The 26,614-nt window shown below is 30.3% G+C and overlaps 7 protein-coding genes and 1 long non-coding RNA gene across 19 annotated transcripts; 5 read left to right on the forward strand and 3 right to left on the reverse strand.

Moving 5' to 3' along the window:
* Nucleotides 1–297: 297 nt before the first annotated feature.
* On the reverse strand, nt 298–8,336 carry LOC130440991 (protein cubitus interruptus). Its single transcript, XM_056774413.1, has 5 exons — nt 7,775–8,336; nt 6,472–6,695; nt 6,023–6,305; nt 2,882–3,159; nt 298–2,619 (listed from the first exon to the last, which is right to left on the reverse strand). The coding sequence occupies exons 1-5, from the start codon at nt 7,960–7,962 to the stop codon at nt 1,496–1,498; spliced, it is 2,097 nt and encodes a 698-aa protein (XP_056630391.1). The 5' UTR covers nt 7,963–8,336; the 3' UTR covers nt 298–1,495.
* Nucleotides 8,337–8,372: 36 nt separating this feature from the next.
* LOC130440992 (myelin expression factor 2-like) lies at nt 8,373–13,542 on the forward strand. 11 transcript variants are annotated; one of them, XM_056774419.1, is made up of 8 exons: nt 8,389–8,470; nt 8,519–9,130; nt 10,924–11,317; nt 11,691–11,840; nt 11,900–11,983; nt 12,041–12,087; nt 12,829–12,964; nt 13,376–13,542. In XM_056774419.1, the coding sequence occupies exons 2-8, from the start codon at nt 8,546–8,548 to the stop codon at nt 13,432–13,434; spliced, it is 1,455 nt and encodes a 484-aa protein (XP_056630397.1). In that variant the 5' UTR covers nt 8,389–8,470; nt 8,519–8,545; the 3' UTR covers nt 13,435–13,542. The 11 variants fall into 11 exon arrangements, with proteins under 11 accessions (XP_056630392.1, XP_056630400.1, XP_056630393.1 ...); XM_056774418.1 differs by having other exon boundaries at nt 8,395–8,470; nt 8,538–9,130; XM_056774417.1 differs by having other exon boundaries at nt 8,396–8,470; nt 8,526–9,130.
* Nucleotides 13,543–13,977: 435 nt separating this feature from the next.
* On the forward strand, nt 13,978–14,449 carry LOC130441601 (uncharacterized). Its single transcript, XR_008909629.1, has 2 exons — nt 13,978–14,134; nt 14,187–14,449. It is a non-coding gene; the product is annotated as an uncharacterized LOC130441601 (long non-coding RNA).
* A 321-nt stretch (nt 14,450–14,770) lies between these two features.
* On the forward strand, nt 14,771–17,646 carry LOC130442190 (tRNA (guanine(10)-N2)-methyltransferase homolog). Its single transcript, XM_056776306.1, has 8 exons — nt 14,771–15,285; nt 15,336–15,401; nt 15,459–15,707; nt 15,789–15,923; nt 15,979–16,242; nt 16,850–16,988; nt 17,055–17,253; nt 17,310–17,646. Exons 1-8 carry the CDS (start codon nt 15,220–15,222, stop codon nt 17,590–17,592), a joined length of 1,401 nt encoding a protein of 466 aa, XP_056632284.1. The 5' UTR covers nt 14,771–15,219; the 3' UTR covers nt 17,593–17,646.
* Nucleotides 17,308–19,302, reverse strand: LOC130442191 (protein Peter pan). Its single transcript, XM_056776307.1, has 5 exons — nt 19,031–19,302; nt 18,469–18,977; nt 18,159–18,413; nt 17,830–18,020; nt 17,308–17,775 (listed from the first exon to the last, which is right to left on the reverse strand). Exons 1-5 carry the CDS (start codon nt 19,211–19,213, stop codon nt 17,594–17,596), a joined length of 1,320 nt encoding a protein of 439 aa, XP_056632285.1. The 5' UTR covers nt 19,214–19,302; the 3' UTR covers nt 17,308–17,593.
* A 67-nt stretch (nt 19,303–19,369) lies between these two features.
* LOC130442192 (26S proteasome non-ATPase regulatory subunit 4) lies at nt 19,370–20,903 on the forward strand. The gene is made up of 4 exons (XM_056776308.1): nt 19,370–19,955; nt 20,010–20,312; nt 20,368–20,580; nt 20,632–20,903. The coding sequence occupies exons 1-4, from the start codon at nt 19,506–19,508 to the stop codon at nt 20,815–20,817; spliced, it is 1,152 nt and encodes a 383-aa protein (XP_056632286.1). The 5' UTR covers nt 19,370–19,505; the 3' UTR covers nt 20,818–20,903.
* Nucleotides 20,904–22,506: 1,603 nt separating this feature from the next.
* Nucleotides 22,507–24,315, forward strand: LOC130442194 (uncharacterized). The gene is made up of 4 exons (XM_056776312.1): nt 22,507–22,596; nt 22,741–22,882; nt 22,937–23,033; nt 23,791–24,315. Exons 1-4 carry the CDS (start codon nt 22,552–22,554, stop codon nt 24,257–24,259), a joined length of 753 nt encoding a protein of 250 aa, XP_056632290.1. The 5' UTR covers nt 22,507–22,551; the 3' UTR covers nt 24,260–24,315.
* LOC130442193 (ER membrane protein complex subunit 2-A-like) lies at nt 24,310–26,607 on the reverse strand. Of its 2 annotated transcripts, XM_056776311.1 has the most exons (6): nt 26,539–26,607; nt 26,353–26,469; nt 26,186–26,299; nt 25,834–26,128; nt 24,685–24,937; nt 24,310–24,633 (listed from the first exon to the last, which is right to left on the reverse strand). In XM_056776311.1, exons 2-6 carry the CDS (start codon nt 26,366–26,368, stop codon nt 24,472–24,474), a joined length of 840 nt encoding a protein of 279 aa, XP_056632289.1. In that variant the 5' UTR covers nt 26,369–26,469; nt 26,539–26,607; the 3' UTR covers nt 24,310–24,471. The 2 variants fall into 2 exon arrangements, with proteins under 2 accessions (XP_056632289.1, XP_056632288.1); XM_056776310.1 differs by having other exon boundaries at nt 26,353–26,553.
* Between the last annotated feature and the right edge of the window lie 7 nt (nt 26,608–26,614).

A 26,614-nucleotide genomic window follows, 5' to 3' on the forward strand; every position in this document is an offset into this window, starting at 1 on the left:
GCTATTTACATGACATAATTATAGCACCAATAGTACAATAAAAGAGTTTTCGAGTTATGACATTATTTGTATTATGTATCTGAGATTACAACTGACCAAGGGTACCCCATCTTGCCCTCTAATGCCCGATTGAATTAAAAACTTGACCTCTAAAAATAATGTTCTCGCACACAAATAAACAAGTGCTTACCTGCAATCGTAATCCTTGATCAATATGAATAAATTTAGTTATAATTCGAAATGTTGTTATTTCCAGAGCTAACACGTTCCAAATAAAGAAAAAAAATACCAATTATACCGCCAAATATACTTTATTTTACTTTACAACAAACAAGTTCACCGTCTAATCCTCCCGCCCCATCCTCCCTATTATATTATCAGGTTGTGAAACGGTAAAAGTCAAGCAGCCGTTTCCCATTATCGTTTTCGTTTCCTCTCCTTATTCACCAATCATTCATCCTTTATATATTTCATCTTGCTTTCCTAATGTTCCGTTTGCATTTTCTACTGTTTCTTTTAGGTTATTCCAGAATTTATCCTTGTTTTTATCATCTTCTCCATACAAAATTCCAAATGGCCACTTGTTCGTTTTCCTTTCAACAGTTGTTAGAACACTGTGTTATAATGATCTTATTTTGAATTTAATAAAACCTCCAAATAACTTTAGAAGAGTATATTTCAAATAAAATATATAATACTAGCTTTAACACAATAAATAAAAAAAAACAAATGAAAAAGTTAGTGCCGCAAAGAACATCCGAACTAAACTCGGAGGAACTACTTGAAATAGGCTCACACAGCACCTCGCCTATGCGGATCATGTTGAAATTATGGCACGAACCATTTAGGCTCTTTCGGGAACGGTTGGGGAGTTCGAGCGAGCACCTGAAGCAAGAGGACTCAAAACCATGTACACGAGAACCTCAAGGAGAACCCCGACCTCCCAAACCAAATTCCAAGTCAGAGAACATCGCTTCCCTGTGTACCACCGATTCAAATATCTTGCGGCCTTGACAACTGAAGATAATGAAGTATCAACAAGAGTTGTTGTGGGGAATAGATGCTTCTGGGCAGTCCAGAGAGCGCTGAAGTTTAGACGACTCTCGCGAAGGTCAAAGCTCACAATTTACAAGACAATAATCCGTCCCGTAGTTACATACGGACATGGACTATGACAAGTGAGTGGATTTTGAACTGCCGGGAGCGTAAGATCCTACGAAATATTTTTGGCCCTGTTTGCGTGAACGGCGCGTGGAGGATCTGAAGGAATGCTGAGTTAAGACAGCTCCTTCGTTGGAGGCGGACCTGATTCAACTAGGAATTCAACGTTGGAAACACCATGCTCAGGATTGTTGAAAAGGCCCTAGTTCTCAAAGGACCGTAGCGCCGGTTAAAGAAGAAAGAAAAAGTTAGTTATTTGGCATTTCTGTGTGATTCTTACAAACTATGACTAAAAAAAAACAAATAGCACCCGTAGTTACTAATAATATCACGGTTACACACCCAAATTATTACTATTCAAACATCCTAACGTTAAAGTCTGAAAATTGCCGCAACCTGAAGCGATTGTAAGCATCTGCTTCAATTGATCGATAGTCTTTAGACAAACCACCACGCAACATTGATCCCCTTTTTCAGCGCAATTGTGATTCGAATTTTGTTTCGACTTACAACCGGCCAATTGACGTTGAGTTTGACTCAAAATATTATCGACGGGATTTGTTACTGATTGCTGACCACAATTACCTCCGTTTCCGCAACAAGTATAATTGACAACGTTATTACAACAATTCGTTCTAGTGGAAGGTAAATAAGTCATTATAGGAGTACTAGAAACGGGATCACTTTGATTACAGTCGTTGTTAGAATTTGTAGGGTATTCAGAGAAATTATTCGTTTGGGAATTGCAACATTTTGAAGTTGTATTATTGTTAATCCAATTTGTATCTGTATTCTGGAGATTATCTTTTTGTAATACTGCAGTTGCAGTAGTTTGTGGCAAACTGATGTCATCTAGCATATAATAGGAATCTAAATCATTAGTGCTGGTAGTGGTGGTTTGTTTATCGAGTACAAGTTGTGAAGCGCCAGTTACTAAATCGATCCAATCTGTTTGGTCAAGTAAATCTACGTTGTTGTTAGTTGTTGTACTAATTTGTTTATCAGATATCTTCGTCGAATCCGCTTCTTTGTCGGTATTTAAATCAAAAGTGAAATTTTTCTCCACATTTGCTGTTAAATCGTCTAAATTCTGGAATTCCGATATAATTGAATTATTTTCTAATTCGTCCCTAGTGTTAATTAGTGCCTCGTTTTCTTTAACGTTTTCTATATTTTCAGTTCCGATGTTGAATAATAGTTGAAGCGGTATATTTTCTGTGGTGACTGTAGCGTAATCTTTAAGTCTGTTGGCCATTTCGAATTCCTCTTCTATGACAGCTGCGTGCTTTTCTGGTATCGCTTCGTTCAATATGTAATTGTCATTTATTAAACTATCCGATGGCACTGTTGTTACATTGTAATAAATATTTTCAAAGTTAATATTTGGACAGTTTGTAGTATCTATTATGGTCGGTTGTGTGATTGGTTCCAAATTTTGTTGTTGAATTTCCACATAATCTACAAAATTAAAGAAAAAATAATTATATATAATATACAATCAATAAATAATTTCACGAACATCATTTTCTAAAAGTCGTTTATTTTTAATTATCGAAAACATTTTTTTAATTATTTTACTTGATTTCAACTCCCAAAACCAGCCCATTTCACATTGTTTTTCCCTAAATTTGGGAGGGAAACCCCTAAGTTAAAAGCCCTGATGATATATATCTAAAAACTATTACAACCTCCTAAATAATAGTTAAAAAACAATTTTTACCATTTTCGTTATTTTCCCCTTCCACTGGTATGGATATGTGTATCTTGGCAGCCACTTCTTTTCCTTCATCAGATTTAACGGCAGTTTCAGGATTAAAGTACTTTTCATGTCGTTGATGCGTTTTTATATGACTTTTTAAACTATGTTGGGTCGAAAAGGCTCTTGTACATTCTACATTTTCTTTACAGGCATACGGTTTCTCGCCGGTGTGTATCCGAATGTGTGTTTTTAGATGATGACTAGCAGCAAAGGCTTTACCGCAATCAGTAACGTTACATCTGAAAAGAAAAACTCAAAACCTGTTTAACAATAATTTTTAAATAGGATATAAATATTTAGGTAAGCCATTCATACAGTCCATCTGCATCTTTAAACTCAACTCTAGTTCTACAGGAAATTGCTAACTTTGAAAGGCTTCATCTCGGAAATTATTCGGTCTACAGAGACATTAATGATAAATATTTAAACGTCAATGCTCAAAAAGACTATCTACCAATGCTGGATACCACCAAATGCTAAATATAAACCGATTAGGTTAGATTTTCAACGTCTTCAAAAAAGTTGCAGGTTAGGTTAGGTAATCTTAAAACTAGTCATTAAATTCCGAAGATTTCGTTGATCATTGATTCTTTTACATCGTCTATATTATAATCTATTCTAATAAGCAAGCCATAGTTAAAGCAAACCAAATGATGAAGCGATTGAAAGCCCAACATGTAAGCAAAATAAAAAGAAAATTTGGAAAAATGTCTAATCGAGCAAATATAAATTGCTTCGCAAAGTTTTGTTCCTATTGAATAATAATAAATTTCAATATCAAATATTCATGCGATAATTTACAATATATAAACTTTCGAAAGGCCCTCTACCAATGATAGTGCAAGAGGGAGGAGAGTAGTTGAGGTGGTTTTGCACCAAAACTTCTTTTTGTCTTCCTGGATGAGTTTTTCATTTGTGGAATCAAGACTTAATCTTAAGTTATAACTTAAAATACATCTCTCCACCCTCGATCATCAATCAATTATAACAATAACAATAAAGACCAGCCGGGAAGAAGAATATTTAAATAAAAAATTGTAGCAAACAAAAAGTGAAGGAATCGTAAGAAAATCTAATATTTAACTTCCAATATGTAACTATGTACAAACAATTCCATTTACCTGTATCGGAATTCCAAATTGTTCTAGAAGTTGTATAATAATTTCAAATTTGTTCACATGTTTTTAAATTTTCCTTAAATATAATTTAATAACGTTGCAAAAAATAAAAATGAGCCTAAAAAAGAGGTAATGTTCTTTTTATAACAACATGCAAACCTCCCTACATATCATTATTTCAAACAGTTTTTTTTGACAAGGATGTAAAAAATATTTTCTTACTTTGCAAAGACATTTTTCTTTCATCTCCTTAAACACACCTTAAAATTAAAGTTAAATTTATGACAAGTATTTCAATGTTATGACTCAACACAATATTAGCTTTCACTATATTAACACTTAAAACTTCATTGTATGGTCCTTCTATCGGTCCGTATCCAGCTCAAAGGACCTAACAATGAAAATGTGAGTGTTGGTGTAGTGATATCAGTATAAATATCTCCATCGGTTCCAGAAATTAAAACTCAGTTCTTGTTATGAAACGATTAGGTTAGTGAAACTTTATACAGTACAGACAGAAAAATGTGCCATTAGACATCTTCGACAAAAATTATTTGATTACACAAAGAAGATAAAAAGAAAATACTGAATTTATAAGTGAGTTGTGTCTGCAAAAGTGAAAAACAGAATTAAAAAATTAACATTGAAAGGACTAATTTTCAATTTTTTTTGTTCTCTATTTCTGTGCATTTCATTTTCTCTTTGAATCTACACAGAGAGAATGTAACAACAAAGCACCAAAAATAAACCTGAAAGATCTATTGTGCCCTCTCCTCAACTCAGTTTACAACATTGTACAATTAGACATCCTCCGGCTTCAAATTGAATAAGTCTAATCAGTATCCCAAAGATTCCTTAGTACCTTACAATCAACGAGTATGTGGATGGATATTTCATCTTCTAACCTACAGAAATCTCTTGCCATCAGTTTAAATTTCTTTAAGATGTCTTCCAATCTCTTCTAGTTATAGTAGTGGCAATTCCAATTCACTAAGACCTGAAAGATCCATCATGTCCTCTCCTCTACTTAGTTTTAGAGGTGTCTATGAAACTAGAGACTTTTTTTATTCCTGATAATTTAATAATTTTTTAAGCATTCTTCGTTTTCAGTTTGAATAAATCGAATCAGTATCCCAGAGACTCCATAGTACCTTACAATCAGCAAGAAATGGATGGATGTTTCCTCTTGTAATATCTTCCAATATCTTCAGGTCATAGTGATAATAGTATCTGTCTTAGATCTACTATATTGTCCTAGTAGTTTAATTTCTCATTTGTTCATTTTTTTCCTAGTCATAATTATATTATGGGGCACTTTTGGGGTATTTATATAGGTTGATGATTCACTAAAATGCCCTCTCCTTTACTACCTTTCCAAAAACTGTCTCTGAAACTAGTAACTTTGTAATTCCTGATTTTTCAATAAATTTTTAGAGACTCTTCAGTTTCAGTTTAAGTCTAATCAGTATCCCAAAGAGTCTGTAGTGCCCCACAATCAGCAATTAAATAGATGGATGTTTCAGTCATCTCTTACCACCAATTTGAGTTTCTTTAGAATGTCTTCAAATCTTTTCTGGTCATAGTAGAAGTAGTATCTTCGTTTCTCTTTGAATTCAATCTCTCCTTAATTTATATTTTCCTATTTCTTTCAATAGTATCAGTGTTGATTCCATAAAAGGGTGCTGATCCCCAGAAAGATTTTGAGCCTTTTAGTTACCTATATATACCCTTTCAACAGTGCTAATCTTATCTAAAAATTCCTAAAACATTTTTGAACTGAATACAAAGAAGCTCAATGCTTTAAGGGATGCTGACTCTCAAATAAATCAGCAAAGTTTCAATTGAAATTAGCAGATTATTCCCCTTTATCATTAATAGATAATTTGTTCAAAGTTTCACTAACGAATTAGATTAATGAATAAGCGCTTTTCGAATTATTAGTAAAAATGACATCGACTGTTTTTTTAATAGGAAAAGCACTTACTTATATGGTTTTTCTCGTGTATGGATTCTAATGTGTTTTTTGAGATCACTGAGAGTTGTAAAAAATTTATTACATCCATTTGATTCACAATTGAAAGTTTTACCATTATGTAGGCGTTCATGGGCCCTCAATCTGTATCTTGTGTTGAAAGCTTTTTCGCATCCTGTTTCTCTACACTGAAACGGTTTCACTTTTGTATGCACTCGTATGTGGATCTTTAGACTGTAAGAAGTTAAAAAGGCCTTCCCACAATCTGGTTCGGAGCATTTGAATCTGTATTCACCTGAAAATAATATTAATAATTAATATCTATTTATTGAAATATAAATTACACACAGACAATTACCAGTTATACCACATGTTTCCAAATAATCATTATAAACTCATATTATGGTATGAAACTATATTTTCTTTTTTTAAATGATTCTCTGATCAGGACATTTTCTAACCTTTGTGTGTTTTCATATGTGTCCTCAAGTTTCCAACAGTACTATAAGTCCTTTGACAGCCCTCATAGTCGCAATGAAACCTATTGACTATTGTTTCTTTGGTATCAGGATTAGTAGAAGTTATTGTCAATGTGGCGTGCGAAGGTTCATGTGGCATTTTATTTGATGATCCAGGATTGATCTGCATACATATCTCATCGAGTGATACTGTATGTTGAACAAAACTGAAAAGTAATCTTCAGTTAAGGTTTTAATTGCAATGCAAAAAAGTTGTTTGTGTCATTTTTATGAAGTGTCTCATTTTTTATACCATGACTGTTTTATTAATAAGAAAATTAACATTTATTAGAATTTAAACAAACATTTGATGTAACATAAAGTTTATATAAACATTATTAACATTCTTTACACAATTGGATTCAGGACCAGAGACTGTAGAGGAAAAATATACATAAAATCTATCAACATTAATGGAATGTACATTGCTAGCCAATTTGTGGTTTCTGCTGTGGAAACATCTTAAAATGGGAAAAGCAGGTGAAATTAGCAGTTACATTTTAATACATACATACATATATATATATATATATATATATATATATATATATATATATATATATATATATATATATATATATATATATAGTGATTTTCAAAAAGTGTTTTATTGGATGATTTAACAGTTTAACTAAACACTTAATATTTTATTGGAGTTTTATCTAATTTTCCTGCATTGTATAATAATAATTTATAAAACTGTTTACAACATCAAAATAATCTAAATAATTTGTTATCTATAACTACAACCTTATCATACTATTATAATAAATGAAAATGTCCTATTTTTCAACTTAATTAATATTATAAAGTCACCAAACATCAATGTCTTTAAAAGTCTGATAATTATAAATATTTTATTACTGTTAACTACAACATTATCATGTTGATTACCAGAAAATAAAAACATTTACACTGCATTGTAATTATTTCATACAGTTTTATAAAAATATTTAATACCATGAAACTTTTGCAACTGTAGCATAATTTGAAGCTACTTATCTTCAATAAATGTTTTAAGAAGAATCATTTACTTACAGTTATTATAATATTAGTTCTTTATTTGTATATCTTGATTTAATTTATATCTCATAAAAAAATATCACAATGTTTTCAAGAGTTTCAAAAGTTATCAGATATAATCGGAATCCCTGACTAATTTAAACCTTTGATACTTTTGGCTCTTTATTGATATTTATAAATCAATGTGTTTAATGACATTTGGAAAAACGTTATGGAAACTTACCCATTTTGATTATTATTGCTTTCTTTGTCTTGAGTAATATCAGAAATATTTTCGGTATTTGAATAGAGATCATTAAATTTGATATCTATACTATCGTCGAGACAATCCTGTAAGTCATGTGTAAGTACAATATTATTAATTTGTTCATTTTTAAATTGGTTTTGCACTTTCCCTATCCAAGATGCCATTATGTATGGAGGAACAGTTATTTACCGAACAATCTATCTTCATTTCGATGTCACAAAAATCTTTGAAAAGAAATATGAACTAAGAAAATTAAGGTAAACAACAAAAGCCCATTTTTAGACATTCTAAATATAAAATATGAGGTTTGTTCGTGGTAGCCAGCTCGATAATACAACAGAACTCAACGAGTGCAAAGAAGAAATAAAGAAATAAATTATACAAAGTAGCTTTCGTTGATTTTATTGTATCTAATCTAACTAAGTAAATCCGTAATTTGGAACTGAAATGTATTTTAAAAACAAACTTATATTTAAAAAATGAAATTCAGTTAGATACGTTTATTTTTCTACTAAAAAGTAGTTTCTTCTTTGTCTACCTTATAAGACCATAAATTTATTGAGTTCTATGATTACAACGTCATTTCCGTTATCGTTGATTCATTTGTTATCCTGTGACGTTTCTCTTTGTTAGTTTATTTGTGAATTGAAGTGGAGACGCTTGCAATTAAAGGTGAATATATTTTTATTCTATTCAATTTAATGTTACAATTTAATCAAGAAAATAGAGAATTTTCTAGATATCAACATGAGCGACACAGAAGATAATAAAGAACACCTCAGAGATCGTACACGCCGTGATAGAAGTAACCGTAGCGGCGGCGGCGGTGTTGGTTTTAGAGATCGAAGTCGAGACCGTGGTAGCAACCGAGACCCCAGAAGCTTGAAACCATCACAAACTAGAGTGTACGTATCAAACATTCCTTACGAGTTTCGTTGGCAAGACGTGAAAGATCTATTTCGAGAGCAAGTAGGCGACGTTCAATTTGTAGAATTATTCTTCGACGATTTTGATAAGCCTAAGGGGTCTGGTATTGTCGAATTTCCTGATAAAGCTTCTGTTGACAAATGCATGGAAATAATGCAACGCTATGAGGTTAAAGGACGCAAACTGGTGATCAAAGAGGATTTTGGTGTCACTAGAGATAGACACGGGGCTATTGTGTCGGGCAATTCAAGAAGAGGTGATAGGTCTTTTGATTGTGGAGGCGGTAGCAATATGTCGATGAGAAATGACGAGGGAAGATGGGGTAATACTTACGGTTTGAGTCCTCAATTCCTCGAATCTCTAAAAATTGATCCTCCACTTGGTAATAAAATTTTTGTTGCTAATGTAAGTATAATTTTGTTTTGTTCCAACTACTGGTGGTGCTTGTTAGGTTCTACTTTCATCAGATACAATTTTTTGTTAATCTTTAAACTTGGGTTGTGCGTCATTTACAACTGAATACGTATTGGAAATATTGATTTGTGGAAGTTGAAACAGAACTGTGTTATATATCGTCTCATCCTTAAGAGTAGAACTTAATAAACATTCCTATTGTAGCCAGTTATATATATAAACATATTTTTGGTGAAAATGTCTTGGTTTTTAAAGCAGGAGCATCATTAGGTATCCAAAAAAGTGTTGAAATACTTGGGAAGATTGATTCAGAATTGGTTAGAATATTTAGTTTGTTGTGTTTAAAAATGGGTATTTGAAATGTTTGTTTCTGAATTTGTAGAGATTTGAATGCAGTGTTTTCAATTATAGGTAGTAAAAAATTAACATTAACAAATTCAATGACTCCTGTATAACATTGCATAACTACAAAAAATGTTGATATATTTATGATTTCTATTTAATTCAATGTTTATTGAGACTAAATTAATAGTTTTGAAGTTTCTTTGATTTCATCTGATAAAAATTCATCTAATCAACAATAGAACAATTTTATACTGATGAAAATGATACTTTTTATGAACATGTGTGGAAACTTATGTGAACCAAACTTTTAATTCAGGAAATTGTCAGGGTATGATGAATATGATATTTGTAGTACCAGAATTTTATGCATGGAACTCTTAATCAGTGTGGATTGCTTCAAAATTGGTCTAGTTAAATTTGGGTTGAAGATATTGGAATATATAAGCTTCAGTGGATACTATTTTTTTTTATTACGAAATTTAGAGGCTTTTGGTTCCACTTACGGGTCTTTTTTGTTATACGAAGAGTAGTCTATGTCATTTTTTTGTAATAAAGAAAGCCAATCATATTATAATCCATTGATGGGACTGGGGAAATTTTCTAATATTGTTTTAAAAGGTTGTTGTAAATAACATCATCACTTCAAATTCAAAAAATCTGATTTAATGGCAATTATATTGTGCAATGAATAAAATCAAGGTGTTTTCGTTAGTTGAGTTTATCCATTAAAAAATACATCTTTACACAGAGAATGCTGAATTCTTAAGGTTTTTGCAAAGATATTGAGATGGTCGCATGCTGCGTTTTTATAATAATAAGCTGTGGTAGGTTTTTTGGAATTATTTTCTGTTCTGAGGCAAGTTAATATACTTTTAATCCATTTTCATTATTTTTTTAATATACTTATTAAAATCCATTTTTGTCCATAAAATGTGCTACTTCACTCATCGGAGTTTGCATTCGGAATATTACACAAATTACTGGAAACTTGTTTTCTTTATTGAACTACAAAATTGCAAAACCATTACTTCATTTAATGAGGTTCACATAATAAATTGATTCAATTCAAAGTTATCCCAGAACAAAATTTGGTCTACAAATGATGGACTTGTTTCTTTGTATGGATTGTATAATGCAGCATGCTCGGTGTATACAATTATATTTTTTAAAGGTTAAATCAATGGTAGCTTTTGAAATACCAAAAAATATATCTTTTTAAATATTTTGAGATACTCATAGTAGCAGTATACTAATTATATTGTGTTGAATGGAGGAGCCTAGACATTCTCGTAAGCCCATTATTTTTTCCAGAAAAATACCTTCTATCTGAAAGTGACGAAAAATCTAAGGTGTGTAATAATTTATCTCAAAAAATTTGTAAAGATATATAGAAATGTTTGATATATGTTTAAATACAATACTCCCCTTTGCTTCCGCAGCTTGATTATGGTGTTGATAAGAAAAAGGTAAAAGAGGCGTTTAGATTGGCTGGTAAACTCACATCTGTCGATCTACCTCTTGACAAAGATGGTCGTATCAAAGGTTATGCTATTATTGAATATGATCACCCTGTAGAGGCTGTTCAGGCGATTTCAATGTTCAACGGTCAATCGTTTTATGATCGTACAATAACTGTGAGAATGGATAGGGCCAGCGATATGCTCAAGTTACCTGAAGGGTTAAAATCAATTGGAATGGGCTTGGGGCCAAATGGAGAGCCTTTGAAATGTGTTGCTCATAATTTACCTTCATTATCTAGTAATGCTCAGTGTGGTGGTGCAAACAATGGCATTTTGGGAACTCCTAGTAACCTGCCATTGGGTGTTCTTTCAGGTATGTTAAACATTTTTGTGTTATGTAGGGTCGATAAGATTAGGTTTATAAGGGAAGCTGTTAAAAACTTTCTATGAGGATTGAGCAAGTTTGACACATATCAATATCTGTGTAATCTTATTTATTGATAAATTTGAGCTGCCAGGTAGTGAGGAAAATATTTGAAGAAGCATCAAAAACATGTTAATGAATAATAGTTTTGTGTTTTATGGCTTGGAGAAATGGATTTCATTAGATTCAATTGAATAATTGTAAATTTTCGATGTAGTCTTATTAGATTGAAGTGATTTTTCCAATTTGCAGTTTACGGATGAAAAATTTTATTATAATGAGTTTTTATAAACAAGAATATGTTAAATTTATTTTCATGCAGGCTTAGGTAACATTGGTACACTTGGAGCTTTAACCCAGGCAGCCAATTTTTTGGGAAATAATGACCTGTCTTCATTAGCTGCCCAGCAACAATTTGGCTCATTGTCTGGTACCGGAAATACCTCCCAAAATTTTAACCGTGGTGGAGGAGGTGAGACTTTATTATTTCAATTATTTTTGCTGGATATAACTAATTGTATGTAATTGCAGGTGATTATGGAAATGGAAACAACTACAATTCTGGAAAGTATGGACAAGCTGGTGGTACTCTGGGATACAATGCCCCAAGTGGAGGTTCTAATAGAGGTTATACCAACTCTGATTATGGCAATGACCGATTGTCTTTTTCAGATAACAGCATGAATACACACTTTTCCAAAAAAGTTCTCGTCTCGAATGTAAGTATATGAAAAAATTATCAATATTTGTAAATACTTTTCACTCAATTTTCTGGATTCACTAATTCAATATTATATAGGTTGTCTTAAATATTGATAGGTGGATGAAACGAGAGTAAAACTATCAAGATATCAATTTTCTGATCACATTAAACCAAGGAAGGAAACTCAAATTTGGAAATTTGATGATATTAATTTCAAAAAATTCATTTCAGGAAAAATTTAATTCAAAGCACTTTTTGATCAAATTATACTACTAATAGTTCATTTTTGACTAAACTAAAAATAGAAAAGCCACTTTCTGAACAAGTTAAAGTCAAATAAGCAAAATTTTGACTAGATTGAACTAGAAATTTCAATATTGACCAAACTAGATTAAAAACAGCCAAATTTAACTTGAAAAAATAAACTTTGACAGAACTAAAATTGGAAAAAGGAAATGTCCATTATTGATAAATTACTTATACCGAAGTCATTATTGGCCAAAATAAATTGGAAAATATTGAGGTTATATTGTGTTTTCCCATAAAATAATGAGTAACAACTAGATGAAAGAAACAATTTTTTTTCTATAAAATTGAAAAAAGCTACAAAATGGATTACATTGTTTATCAAAAACATTATAATTGAGTAAAATAAATTGGCATAGAGCGTAATTATATTGAAATTCTCTTATTTAATGTATGTAATAATGAAATTTTCATTCTGTAAAAGATTTAAAATAGAATTGTTTCTTTTTAGTTGCCCTCCTCGGTAAGTTACAAGCTTTTGAATGAAAAATGTTCGGAATTTGGCGAAGTTCAAGGTTTTGAAGCAAAAGGACCTGGCTCAGTTCTTTTAACATACGCTTCAGATTGGCAAGCTGAAAAGGCAATTAGTATCCTTTTGAATAAATCAAATTTTTCATTCATTTTTATTTGTAACGAATATTAAGAATGCAGACGTGTGCTATTAGAATGCCTGTATCCTCTGGCGTATGATAGTTCTGAGTTAGGTTTATGGCTATTTTTTCATGGGGATTGGGGTCACTTAGGTTATTTTCCTTAAAGTCAATGGTATTTTAATTCTGAGTAACAAGAATACAAAAAGCTTGATACTTCTATCAATAAATCACATTGGGCATACTAATTTCTAATGCAAAACAAAATATGATATTTAGTCGTATTATAGTAGAAAAGGCATGAACTTTTTTGATTATTTTCAAAATGTGATACTAAACCCGAAATTTTTTCATATAAATGTGGACTTTATTCTTTTCTTTTATATATTTTCTTTAACAGAATTTCAGAAAACCTGGATAGAGCAAGAATTGACGGGAGGATGATTGAAGCCAGACTCTATTTGTGAATTGAAGTTTTGTACCTATTTAATATTTAAGCATTACATTTTATCAAGACAATTCCATATTCCCCAATTACCATACAGTGTTTGTAGTAAAATTACTCTGAAAACAAATTGTGTTTTAATCTAGTTCTACCTTTTCCCAGTTACAGCTAATAGGGCTTTATCATATTCAAAATGTCGAGCACACTTGAAATTAATTTATTAAATTTTGATTCCGAATGAAATTACGGACTGAGCGGCTCTACCACTACCAGCTCTAATTTTTTAATGACAGCTACGTGTTTGCAGGTCACATCGAATCATTATCGAACAAAGCTAAAGTTGATGGTATCAGATTAAATATATGTAAACGACACACGACAATATTTGTTTTGGCGAAATTAGTGACATCTATTTTGACTACTAATATATAATGTAATTACGTATTACTAAACAATTCATAAATTTTATCGTATTTGCTTTGAATATGGCTCATAATTAATGAATTTAAGATATATTATTAAAAAACTAAGTTAAATCTGATTTTAATTTTGTAACAAGGTTAAAATACTAATATTTGAGAAGAAGAAAAAATTGGTTATATTAAATGTCAAAATTGTTTTGTACTATTTTTGAGAATGAAATACACTAAATATCAAATTCTCAGGTTTCCTGTAATTTTTGGTAGTTTATTGGGTGTATTAATAGTCGGTTTTTATAACAGGTAAGTTTAGTCGTATAATACGTTTATCTACTTGTTAATTTAATCATTCTAGAGGAGCTTGGATGGGCGATATTGATTCTGCAAAATCAGAATTGTTTAAAGAAAATGAAGAAACTAGTAATATGTTGGAAGATTTAAAAAAAGCACATAAAAAGAAAATTGAACTTTCAAAATAAAATATTTGAAGACTTTTTTCGTCGTGGGAAGTTTGCAAAACACGTGATATATGGTTCTCCTACACTTTTTTTATAGATATTTGAGATATTTTGTAAAACAATGAATAAGCAATAAAATTGATAGATAATTTTTATTTAATCGATTTTTATGTTGGTGAACCTATAATATTTGGCTCAAATTTGCTAAATACTGAATCAATTTTGCTGTTATACTGGTTGTCTAGTGTGCTATCACTACTACAAATACGTAGTTTCATAGGTATAGAAATAAAATTCCATGGATCTATATTCACGTTTGATTTAATATGGATATAATATATAAAATAAACGGTGAATTTTTTTCTCCAGAAACACTACTCGAGATTTTTTAAATCAAAATGCGAAATATGACAATTCGATCTAGTGCGCATGTGTATTGCACGACACGAAATGTAAAATCTTGAAGCTTGCAACTTCTGTCAGCACGGTGATCCTATTAAAGTGGATGTATCAACATTTTTATTCTATGTTCTGGACTGTTCAACTACGTTCTTAAATATAAAAATTTTAAATAAATACTTAATAAACCACTTACGACTATATTAAGTTATTTCTTAAATAAATAGTATTTGATATAAAATATAATGATTGAATTGAAATTTAGAACTAACGGTCAGAACTTTCAATCCTTTGTTCATAAATTAAAAAAAATGTCTAAATCGATTTTTTACGACGTATATTGAAATTGATATCATACGAATTATATTTCTTAATAATAAATTTAATGCTCAGATTCTTTTAATGTCGAATAGAAGTCATTGTTTGTTTTAACCTACATATAAAAAAATGGAAACAATATTGGTCTTCACTTAATGAAAAGTCAGCACTTCTTTCAGTGGTGTGGTGAAAAAGCTACATCCCAGAAACAATATGAATAAATGCTGGAAAACGTATCTATTATGGTTTGCACAAGAGCATACAGAATTTAGATCTGCGGTAAGTGTAACATTACAACTATAGCCTTTTTAAAATATTTTTTTTCGTAGGAAATCAGTTCTCTACTTTCACTTTTGAATATAGAAATGAGATATGTTGAAAAACCAAAAGATATTGTAAGTATAAATATTATAAACGTTTTATGACATTATTTAATGTATTTTTCAATTTAGGAACCTTACTGGATAGTCGAATTTAGTTCAGAAGATGATGTTAAACTACTTGCAAGTAGGTCTGTATCTTTAAGAAATTGTATAGAACTTTGGGCCCATGCTAAATCCATTTCTGCTATCCACGATAAACTGAAAAATTATCCTTTGCAACTATATAAATCTCATTTTGATGCTAATAAATCATTCAAAATTGAGGTGGAAACATTTTGTCGACATTTTACACAAAAAGAAAAGGTCGATAAATTAGAAGTAAGATTAATAGATTTAAATTAAATATACATTTTTTTACAGAAATATACAACTTTAACTATTTGTGATTATATTTTTCAGGCTTTTAGCTACTTACCTGTTTCAGGCCCTGTGAATTTAAAGAATCCTGATGTTACACTACAATATATCGAATATTATGGCACTAGATCAAATGATCCACCAGAATTACCATACTTTGTATTTTTTGGTAGATGGGTTAGGTTTCGTTAAAAAAAATACCGTTTTTTTAATTTTAAAGTACAATTTTTAGGTAGCTAACGGTTTACGTCAATTAATAAAAAAACTATCTCTAAAAACAAGAAAATTCATTGGTAATACAAGCATGGATCCTCAGCTATCTCTGCTTATGGCTAATCAAGCTAAAGTCAAAGATGGAGACATTGTACTAGATCCATTCGTTGGGACAGGTTCCCTTCTTGTAGCAGCTGCTCAATTTGGTGGTTATGTTATAGGAACAGATATAGATTATCTTATGCTTCATGCCAGAACTCGACCATCAAGAATTAAACAGAAGGTGCATAAGATTTATGTATTTCTACACTATTAGTATAGTATAATTGCAATTATAGTAAAATTGTTCTCTCAAAGCAACAATTAACATTTCTCCAATCTTGTTTTCTCAAATTTTATTTATAGCAAATGTACAGAAGCTAACCAAAGTTCTAAACTAACTAAAAACTAATAAATAATAGGCATGGAAAATTTAGGACTGAAACGATCGAGGGGTCTTGGTACTAGTCTATTACCAAAGTACCCTAAAGATTTAATTACTACATATTAAATTTCCTTGTAACAAACCCCAACCCCAAGAAGCCTTATTTGACAAATCATATGTGAAATCAAGCTGTCAAATATTACCCCTAAGTTATTAATCTTTGTTAACTATTCAGAGAAAAACTGAACTAATAATTAGGACTCTAGTGTCCACATGTGAGCCCTGTAGGACACCTGGTGATGCTAAAACCAGATTTGATAACGTTTAATTACTTTGTTTTTTAGATATCTACTAAGCCAAGAGAGCAACCACTCTTGAAACCTATTTTGATCAAACTTTGTCATCAAAATAATCCAATTATGCAAATTAGTTTTCTCTTTTATAACTCGATTTATATATGTTTTAGATGAGAGAAAAAGACGAGAGTATTAAAGCTAATATGAAACAATACAATTTGGAACATAAATATTTGGATGTGATGGTAAATGATTTTTCAGTATCGTTTTGGAAAGATACTGTTCAATTTGATGCAATTATTACAGATCGTAAGATATTTTTTTGCCTATAAATGTTTTTATTATAGAAATAATTCTGATTGGACAGTATTTTAGCACCATATGGAATAAGAGAATCAACTGAAAGAATAGGAACCACAAAAACTGATTGTAAAGTAAAAGAAGAGCATTTACATACACACATTCCAGCTAAAATTGATTACGGCATTTCACATATTTATAGGGATCTTCTTTTATTTTCTGCAAAACATTTAAAAGTTGGAGGATGTGTGGTGTGTTGGTTTCCAGTTTTTAGGTAGGAGAAATTAATAATTTATTTTATTTGACGCTTTTATTTTTTCATTGTTACAGAGAAGACTATGATGAGAAATCTCTTCCATCGCATCCATGTTTTAATCTTACTGCAAATTGTGAACAAGTTTTGACAAAAGTAACATCAAGACGGTTACTAACATTTGAAAAAATTCGAGACCCAACTCCCCATGAAATGGAGACATATGATCACGAAATAATAGATTTTAGAAAAAAGTACTACACAGCTAGGGAGGAATCGAGGAAAGAAAGGCGAACAAGGGAAGCACAAATAAGGGAAGAGAATAGAAAAAAATATGAAAAATCAAAGAAAAATAGCTAAATTAATACACCTTTTTATTATTTGTATTTTGCTTATTAAATTTGTTCATTCGTCTATTTCCTTTATTCATAGAATTTTGATTAGTTCTATTTTTCTGATCGATCGAATCAGATTTCTTCTTCTTATTTTTATAACGTAGCGGTTCATGTTTTCTTTTCACGCCAGTTGGGCCCGAAAACAAATCTAAAAATAAAAAAATATAAAAATAAATCTTAATAGTCATAAAATAAAAATTACCCTTGTCTGGTTCTTCTCCAACATCTTCTTTATAATATTGAGCATCATCATCTTTCTCTAACTCTGTATTTGATTCATTTTGTGTATCCTTTCGCATTCCCTTTAGTGACTGATCTTTTAATTTCTGTTTTAGTTCATCTTTAGCTTTCTTATTTGCTTCTTGTACTTTTTTTCTCTTTTCTTTCAGTTTCCTAAAATACAAAAATCAAATATTTTATTTTTTTATATTTGAGTATTTATTGCATCTATAGACCAATTATTAGAAAAAATGGATAACTCATTCATTATCTGATAATTTGTTCCCTTGACTATGAAATTTAGATTTTTACCTTTTTTGTTCTCGTTTTCTTTGAATTTCTTCCTTTTCTTCTTCAGTTTTATGAATAAGTTCATGGTATAAAACTTCCCCATCTAAAAGACCATCCTCTATTTTTATAAGCTGTAAAGTCAATCTTGGACCAAGTTCACTTAATCTTATAGCAGATTTTCCAGATTCCACATTTCCTCTAGAAGCTATTTTTTGAGCTAAAACCACATGGTTATTGGGATCATCTTCGGCTTCACTCTCAGACATCATACCAGCCCTAAAATTAAATAGAATAAATCCATTGGTGTAATTTTAAAAATAAATCAACCTACTTTGTAAAGAATTCTGTTATATCATTACATCTTGACAAATTAGGTACTTTACCCTGTACAACTTTCTTAACACCTCTAGAAATTCCAACAGGCGTAATTTTTATACAATAATGTCTAAAATCTATTAATTTAGTAGCCGGATTGTAATTCATTAAAACACAACGTTTCACTGTGTTCAAATCAATATTTGTAAGATTCAAAGTCGGAAACATGTTTTGAAACATAGAAGCCATTAGTTTGAACTGTAATCCTTCACCACTGAAACTATTTAGAACTATTAATGGGGAATGTTTGAAAGCTGCATCAACAACTCTTTGTTTTTTAAGTGATGAAATAACATCTCTTGCTAATGAGTAATTATGTATCTTAAAAGTTAATGTAGGTCCTCTAGGAAGCCTCATTATTTTCAAATACATTCCTAATTCGGTTTTGGAAAATATGGATAAATGAGATACATGTAATGGACCTGCGATAGCTACAAAATCTTTTATGGTATTTTTCTTCCTTTCCTAAAATAATATATTTATAGAATGTTAATCACATTGTTTAATCAGATACTCACTTTAAGTGATGATGCAGTAAACGGTTCCATAACTTTCCTAAAATCCTTAGTTAACTCTAATGTATCGCCACCAGAAATTCCTCTGTGGATTACAAACGAATGAGGTGCTCGAACAAGTTCATTAGACTCAATATTCTGGTTCAGATTTTTCTTAACAGAGCGTCCGCGTTTCCTTTTACCCATTTTTAATAAAAGTGTCCGTATAAGCTATTTTATAAAACACATGTATGTATATCACTTTATAAAATGGTTATAATCTTATTCTTTTCCTATACATTTCACATTCTTGAAGAATTATCATAGAGTCTACTGACTATGGATAAACCTCACTGTATTCTCACTTTAGAAAAGACCACTTGAATCAAAAAGTAGATTTATATTCTGACACTAGTAGTTGAAAGTGCTAGTCACTTTGTTATAATAACTAGTTAATTTTCATCTTTTTGTATGAACTTGGTTTTATAAATCTTCAAAAATGGTGCTGGAAAGTACGATGATATGTGTCGATAATAGCGACTATATGAGAAATGGAGATTTTCTTCCTAGCAGATTACAAGCTCAACAAGATGCAGTAAATTTAGTATGTCATTCTAAAACAAGATCCAATCCAGAAAATAACGTTGGATTGTTAACCTTAGCAAAAGTAGAAGTATTAGCTACACTAACTAGTGACGTTGGTCGTATTTTATCTAAATTACATCAAGTTCAACCGAATGGAGAGATTAATTTGCACACTGGAATTCGTATTGCCCATTTAGCTCTCAAACATCGCCAGGGAAAGAATCACAAAATGCGTATAGTTGCTTTTGTTGGCAGCCCAGTGGCAAGCGAGGAAAAAGAACTAGTTAAATTAGCTAAAAAGCTTAAAAAAGAGAAAGTGAATGTTGATGTTATTAGTTTCGGAGAAGATGGATCCAATTCAAATGTATGTAGTCACATTTAATCAATTTATTGTATTTATTTTATTGACATCTTTCAGGTTTTGACTATTTTCATAAACACCTTGAATGGTAAAGATGGCACTAGCAGCCATTTGGTAACTGTACCACCAGGTCCCCATCTTTCTGATGCTCTCATTTCTTCACCCATTATTCAAGGAGAAGATGGCACAGGTGCAACTGGTTTAGGAGGCTCTGGTTTTGAATTTGGAGTTGACCCTAATGAAGATCCAGAGCTGGCTTTAGCCCTTCGTGTTTCTATGGAAGAACAACGTCAAAGACAAGAAGATGAAGCACGCAGAGCTAAAGATGCATCTAGTACTGAAACTGGTATCAAATCTGAAGTAAAACAAGTTCATATATCTATTATTTACAATTATTAAATTGATATTTTTGTAGGGTAATGCAGTTCTGAAGGAAGAACCAAGTGAGGAAGCTTTATTAGAAAGAGCTTTGGCTATGTCAATGGAAACTGGTGATGACCAAAATGTTACTGTAACTAGAGCTCCAGTTGATTTTGCTAATATGACCGAGGAGGAACAAATAGCATTTGCAATGCAAATGTCTATGCAGGATGCTCAAGAAAGCTCTTCAGGAGCTTCAGCTTCAAAGGTTATATAAAAATTTTATTTTTATTTTTTTTTTAACTGAATATATATTTAGGTGGAACCAATGGAAGTTGAGGGAGATGAAGATTATTCTGAAGTAATGAATGACCCTGCATTTTTACAAAGTGTTTTAGAAAATTTACCTGGAGTTGATCCACAATCAGAAGCCGTTCGTCAAGCTGTTGGAAGTCTTAAAGATAAGAAAAAAGATGATAAATCTGATGATAAACAAAACAAATAATATAATGGATATTTATTTTTTCAATTTCATTATTACTTACATTTATAGATTCGATTTCAATCAATAAAATATTCATATGCTTTGAATAATTATTTTTTATTGAAATTGTCATTAAATGATTTCAGTAGGACTAAAATATACTTCCTAAAATTAAATATTTGTTTAAAATAAGGATGAAATTTACTTAATGTCGCTTCCTTGTTATAAATTTTCAATGTACATTAGAATGTAAAGATATTTTTTCATTTTTGTTAAAAACCTAACAGATGTGTCTCTTTAATGGGCAACTAAATGTGTAAATGACTTTGCTATTGAAAAACTGGAGTAAAACGCGGAAAAATCGGGAAATATGGTATCATCCCACTTTAATCATTCAGGTCTTACTATATATATTTGTAAAAATCTTGTTTTTTCAATATCATTGTAAAAAAACTCAAATGTTAGGGATTAATCCCTTTAACAGTTGATTTAATATTTGTAATTGACTTTGCTATTGCTATTTAAGACCTAGAAAACTGAAACTAAACTAAGGCAAATTTGAAAATATGGTTTTATTGCACTTCAAAATTTTGGTGTTTTGACTCCTTACTTACTTTGTTTCATTTCCATTGAAAAATATATTCACATGTCACAGATATATCTATGTAATTAGCAATTTAATATCTATAATTGACTTTGATATTAAAGAAATAGAAAAAATGAACTGAAACTCAAAAATTTGAAAATGTGCTATCGCTGCTCTTCAATCATTCTGGTTTTTCGTCTTCTTACTATATATATTAGTAACTCGCAAATATTTTGTTAAATGTAAATAAATGATTACAAATATTTAGATCAATTTGAAATTGGAGCATCTTAAATTATTTATTTTGTCAGTTTATTCTCATAATTAATAGCAATGATTTTTTGACATAATCACACTTGATTGTCATTATTATTACATTCTACACCTATAAATTTCTGACAATCCAGTTATCTTTTGAGTACTAGTGATAAAAAAATTGAATTTTGTTTACTTTAACTTATTCCTTTTCTCTTAAGTCTAAAATGGAAAGTCAAGCAAATGAAATATCTACTGCTGCAAGTGAACAAGAAATATACTCTACAAAATGCACAAAGTGTGAGTCCAATTTTCTTTATTTATTTTTTTAAATAAATCAAAAAGTGGTATATAAAAATTATGATTAATAACTTTTTAAACAATTTTTTTTATCATAATTATTGAATAACTGAACACCATTATACACAAATGTATGCCATTTTACCATTTCCATTGATGAAAAATATTGATTGAAAATTATTTTATGCATAATGACTACAGCACCACGATGCATTTTATTCAAATAACATGACTAAAAAAGGCTTGGATGAAATAGTAAAAAGTATTAATATTCGAAACAGTTAGTCAACATTAGAAAATCACTTATCTTTAATACAAATTTCCTTTCACCATTTTAAGGTGTGTATAAAGGAATTTTCAGTATATACATACAAAGGTATACATTTATAAAGCGATTTTATTTTTCAGTTGACCCGTTGTGGGTTCAAGTTTTGATAAACTTGAGGATGAAACACTCGAAAATGTTTACTAGACGAAGAAACTCAGCATCTGAGGGTTGGAAGTAATACCCGATATTATAAAAGTAACTATTTACGGTTCTATATCAAAAACTTTGTTACAGATTCGTTTTTGAGGAGCTTAAACAATCAGGTGCTCCTGAATATATAACTATAATGAAAATTAAAAAGAAGTGGATGAATTTGATGACACGATATAGGGTGAGAACATAATTATTGTGGAAATATGATTTAGTTTAATCGTGTTTCACTGCATTTAATATATTTTTTTAAATTGTCTAATTCGAGTGTTTTGTATATCACAAACGGTTCTAGAAGTTCCAACTTACTGGTGTTTTATTGCAGCAAATAAAAAATACTACTTTGAACCCTGAAACCATAACTTGGCCATACTACGAACAAATGGATAGAGCTTTTAGTAGGGAAATAGAAACAGATTCCGAAGGAAAAGCTATGGATACATCCTTAAATCCATCTTTAAGCAACGGTGAATAAACGGTAAACTTATAGTGTATATATGTATAATTTATTTATATTGTAGATGAAAGGCAATGTTTTATGAAAAAATTAATAGAATTGCGATATGTACACAGGCACTTATTTACTGGTAGAAAATACACTGCCAGAGATGGATGGATGTAAGTATAAGAATTTCATTCATTTAGAATAATATACTACCCAACAAAATTAATGCATAATTTGTTATTTGGCTAGAAGTTTTAATCAAACAATTTGGGGTTTCTTTTAGTTGTGTAAAATAAATATTTTCATTTAAACTTGATATGAACTTATCAATGCTTCTTTTGATGCTAGGTAAAGTTGTTTAAATGAGAAAAAAATCAATAATTTAAAATCCCAGCACTGTGACTTTAAAATGATTTCTTCAAAAATCATAATCTTACTTCCAGAAGAGTGCAGATATTGTGTTGATTAGAGAGTTTAAAGATGTTAGAGTGTTAGAGAGAATAATAACAATCAATGTAACACAATTTCCTTTTGTTGGAGAGAGTAGAAGGGGTAGCAATCCATATAAGATGGATGGTAATATACTACGAAAACCAGCAACAAACATAACAAGACAAGTATTTTATTATAAAACAACAGGTTGATGTAAAACAAACAGACCTGTACGAACATGGAGAAGAACTATCAACTTCAACAGATAAACTTGGAAAGAGGCTCTAGAAATATCCAAAAACATAAAAATATGAAGGGTTCTCGTCATCAAGATTGGAAGAAATGAGAATAGCAATCACAGCTGCTGAAACACCAACAAGTGCCCTTGTTCCACTGGGAGTAAAATGCAAAATATTGTTTAGGATTAAATAATCGAAATTATGCATTAATTTTGCCGGTGAATGTTGTTTTGATAAAAAAAATGAATAATTTTTTCAGGATTATTCAATCTCTATTACAATGTCAAGGAAAGTATTCCATAGACCAACTAAGTAAATGTTGGCAAAACTTGGTGCAACGGTACAAACAGTTGGCGAAAGGAGAGTCTACAGATAACATAACTTGGCCGTATTTTGAATATATGCACAGATGGTTCAAAGATAACAAGTTTCAAGATTTAAAAATGGATACAACCGCTAGCGAAAGTATTATTGAAGGCGAAGAAAAAGACGAAGAACTCCACCAAAAAGATACCATGGTAGAAACGCCAGTAAAGAATAATCTTTCTTTGGATAGAATAAAAATACAATTGTTGACTGAAATAAAAGCGCAACAAGAAAAAAACCATCTTGTGGTGATGGAAGCTTTAAAGAATATTTCGAATCAAATGGATAGTAATCAATTGAATAGTTTGAAGAATGTTGAGTATGAATGTACCCCGATAACTGTGAAATATGTAGGTGAATAGTTTTAGTGATATTATAATTAGCTTCATTTAGTATAAATAAAACACTACACTTTAATTGAAGTGTGTATTTATATTTCTTTCTTGTACAGGTACTCGAAATCTCATTATTAACACTAGTATATATAAAAAACAAATATTGGTTGGAATAAAATTGAAAATACTTTGAAAAAAAAATCACTTTGTTTCTTATAAAAAGTATAAATAATTAGATTTTAAATTTCTAAGGCAGCTAAAGATTCTGATATATCAGAAATGTTCTGCTTTTCTGCATATCTTTGTTTAATTTCTTTTAATACCCAATCCAAGACTTTTTGGGCGGCATCCTTCTTTTTACCGCTAACCACTTTTTGAGCAGTCAACATCACAGAAGTAGTCTGAAATATAAATAATTATTTTTTATAGTATAATTGTTATTATTACTTCACCAGGTAAATTCCGTACAGGGACCTCATATTTTTTGGGTTCAGTTTGAAAGATTGGTAATAATAGTTTCTCGCCAGTTCCATATTTTCCAAACCACCCTGACTGTACTTAACATCTGCATATCTTTGGTGGAGTAAATGATTATGAGGACTATGTAATATCAGCTCTTCTATACAAAACGCAGCTTTACTGTAATCAAACTCTGATAAATACAATTCACTTAGTTCCTGCCAGGCCTCAATATCAGCCATGAATCTAAAAACATTAGAAATATACTGTCGAATATAATAGTATCACCCTATAATTTGGAGTAATTTCCTCATTTTTTTCATTAATTGATAGCAGAATATATTAAAGATATCCTAGATCATACACACTCATATTTTTATGTACCACTTTATCACAAATCAACTCTCTTTCCGATTTACCGAAATAAATCTTGATACACTGAGAGAAGTTATTTTCAAATGATAAATTTGTAGAACAGAATATATTGTTATTATTCAAAATTTCAACAAATATTTATAAAATGATTTCAGCAGCTTTACAAAATTTATGAGATACACACAAATTATTTATTTCGCAAACTATAATAAAATTTTAGATCTTAACAATGAATAGTTGAAGTAATTATTAAAAAACTTTGCTTAGGACATGGAATGTATACGTTATAACCTTTTAAGTGACATACCAATAATTTATAGTTTTTACTGTCTGCTACTACTCCATTAACGCCAAAATAGAATTTTAAACTACTTAAATGAATTGGAATTTCTGAAACTGTTAATCTTCAGTCTGTGAAGATGGTAAATTAGTTATAGAAATACAGATCAGATGGTATAATGGTATTATAACTATAACTCCACTTGTTCCTTTTTGTTAATCATGGTTGTTGTAAAGTTGTATTACATTGGTTACAATTAAGGAGGAATTAATCCAGTTTCTAAATAAACACATGGTAGCTTTACTTATTATCTGCCACTCTTATAGTATCTAAGACGCCCTCATGATTCCCTCTGGTCTGTCCTATGACCCAATGATTGACAACCCCTGGTTTATAGGAATTACATTGAGGTGCTCTTTTTTTATGCCAAACAACTTTCTTGCTAATTAAGAGAAAAACTGATATTTGATAATAATTGTTTACTTACACTTTCAAATAGTCTGTTAACTCTCTAATGGCATCTGAGGTCCTTCCAAGGGATTTTAATATAGCAATTTGTCTTTTTCTTGCGGAACTGTTTGTGGTGTCTTGTTGAATGACATTTCTCAGAATTAAAATTGCTCTTTCAAAATTTTCGTCAGCTTCATATAACATAGACTCCAAAACCTGTACTCTGCAACTATCGGGAAATTCATTGTATAGTTCTTTTATACATATTTCTGCTACTTTCAACTGGAAAGAATCTAGGGCCGCAATGCAGACTTGTTCTAATACTACATGTTCTATAAAATGTTGATGTAAAGAATATAATAAATTAAAAGTAAGTAAGATATACTTACTTTCTTTTCCTAGTTTATCTATATTTGAATTAATTGAACGATTCCAAATTTGCACGACTTCCCGACTATTTCGATCATTGTTATCTCTAAATTTTTTCAATAAATCCAAATCTCCTAAAAAAATGAATTTGTTAAAAAATAAATACATGATATTATTATAATATTACTTCTAAAATTGCCCATTTTAAATTTTAAAAAACTAGCAATGATTAAATGAAAAATCACTGTAAAATAATTTTTGACGTAAGTAATTCCTCTTCTTTTCTCTATTTTCTATGTTTTGGCTAAAAAGATAGATTTTTATTATAGATTTTCCTAATTATTTATTAAAAATTATATTAAATGAGTCCTACTTTTACTATAGCTTGATTAGAAGTAAATGAGAACCAATTTATTGTTATTCTGTTCAAGAACTTATAATTAATAACT

This window comes from Diorhabda sublineata, chromosome 3 (assembly GCF_026230105.1).
Source record: "Diorhabda sublineata isolate icDioSubl1.1 chromosome 3, icDioSubl1.1, whole genome shotgun sequence".
Lineage (NCBI taxonomy): Eukaryota > Metazoa > Arthropoda > Insecta > Coleoptera > Chrysomelidae > Diorhabda > Diorhabda sublineata.

Bases quoted from the DNA above. Each gene is read 5' to 3' on its own strand.
- LOC130440991 (XM_056774413.1), bottom strand. From the start codon at position 7,962: ATGGCATCTTGGATAGGGAAAGTGCAAAACCAATTTAAAAATGAACAA. The intron at 3,160-6,022 runs GTAAGTGCTTTT...TTTTCTTTTCAG, and splicing joins ACACGAGAAAAACCATATAA to ATGTAACGTTACTGATTGCG. The intron at 2,620-2,881 runs GTAAAAATTGTT...TTAATTTTGTAG, and splicing joins AGGGGAAAATAACGAAAATG to ATTATGTGGAAATTCAACAA.
- LOC130440992 (XM_056774414.1), top strand. From the start codon at position 8,546: ATGAGCGACACAGAAGATAATAAAGAACACCTCAGAGATCGTACACGC. The intron at 9,131-10,923 runs GTAAGTATAATT...TTGCTTCCGCAG, and splicing joins ATAAAATTTTTGTTGCTAAT to CTTGATTATGGTGTTGATAA. The intron at 12,088-12,828 runs GTAAGTATATGA...GTTTCTTTTTAG, and splicing joins AAAAAGTTCTCGTCTCGAAT to TTGCCCTCCTCGGTAAGTTA.
- LOC130442190 (XM_056776306.1), top strand. From the start codon at position 15,220: ATGAATAAATGCTGGAAAACGTATCTATTATGGTTTGCACAAGAGCAT. The intron at 15,286-15,335 runs GTAAGTGTAACA...TTTTTTTCGTAG, and splicing joins ATACAGAATTTAGATCTGCG to GAAATCAGTTCTCTACTTTC. The intron at 17,254-17,309 runs GTAGGAGAAATT...TCATTGTTACAG, and splicing joins TGTTGGTTTCCAGTTTTTAG to AGAAGACTATGATGAGAAAT.
- LOC130442191 (XM_056776307.1), bottom strand. From the start codon at position 19,213: ATGGGTAAAAGGAAACGCGGACGCTCTGTTAAGAAAAATCTGAACCAG. The intron at 18,021-18,158 runs GTAAAAATCTAA...TTTGTATTTTAG, and splicing joins AGAAAACGAGAACAAAAAAG to GAAACTGAAAGAAAAGAGAA. The intron at 17,776-17,829 runs GTAATTTTTATT...TTTTATTTTTAG, and splicing joins TGGAGAAGAACCAGACAAGG to ATTTGTTTTCGGGCCCAACT.
- LOC130442192 (XM_056776308.1), top strand. From the start codon at position 19,506: ATGGTGCTGGAAAGTACGATGATATGTGTCGATAATAGCGACTATATG. The intron at 20,313-20,367 runs GTAAAACAAGTT...ATATTTTTGTAG, and splicing joins AAACTGGTATCAAATCTGAA to GGTAATGCAGTTCTGAAGGA. The intron at 20,581-20,631 runs GTTATATAAAAA...ATATATATTTAG, and splicing joins CAGGAGCTTCAGCTTCAAAG to GTGGAACCAATGGAAGTTGA.
- LOC130442194 (XM_056776312.1), top strand. From the start codon at position 22,552: ATGAAAATTAAAAAGAAGTGGATGAATTTGATGACACGATATAGG. The intron at 22,597-22,740 runs GTGAGAACATAA...GTTTTATTGCAG, and splicing joins ATTTGATGACACGATATAGG to CAAATAAAAAATACTACTTT. The intron at 22,883-22,936 runs GTGAATAAACGG...TTTATATTGTAG, and splicing joins AAATCCATCTTTAAGCAACG to ATGAAAGGCAATGTTTTATG.
- LOC130442193 (XM_056776311.1), bottom strand. The intron at 26,129-26,185 runs GTAAGTATATCT...AACATTTTATAG, and splicing joins AGATAAACTAGGAAAAGAAA to AACATGTAGTATTAGAACAA. The intron at 24,938-25,833 runs GTAAGTAAACAA...TAATGTTTTTAG, and splicing joins TTAACAGACTATTTGAAAGT to ATTCATGGCTGATATTGAGG.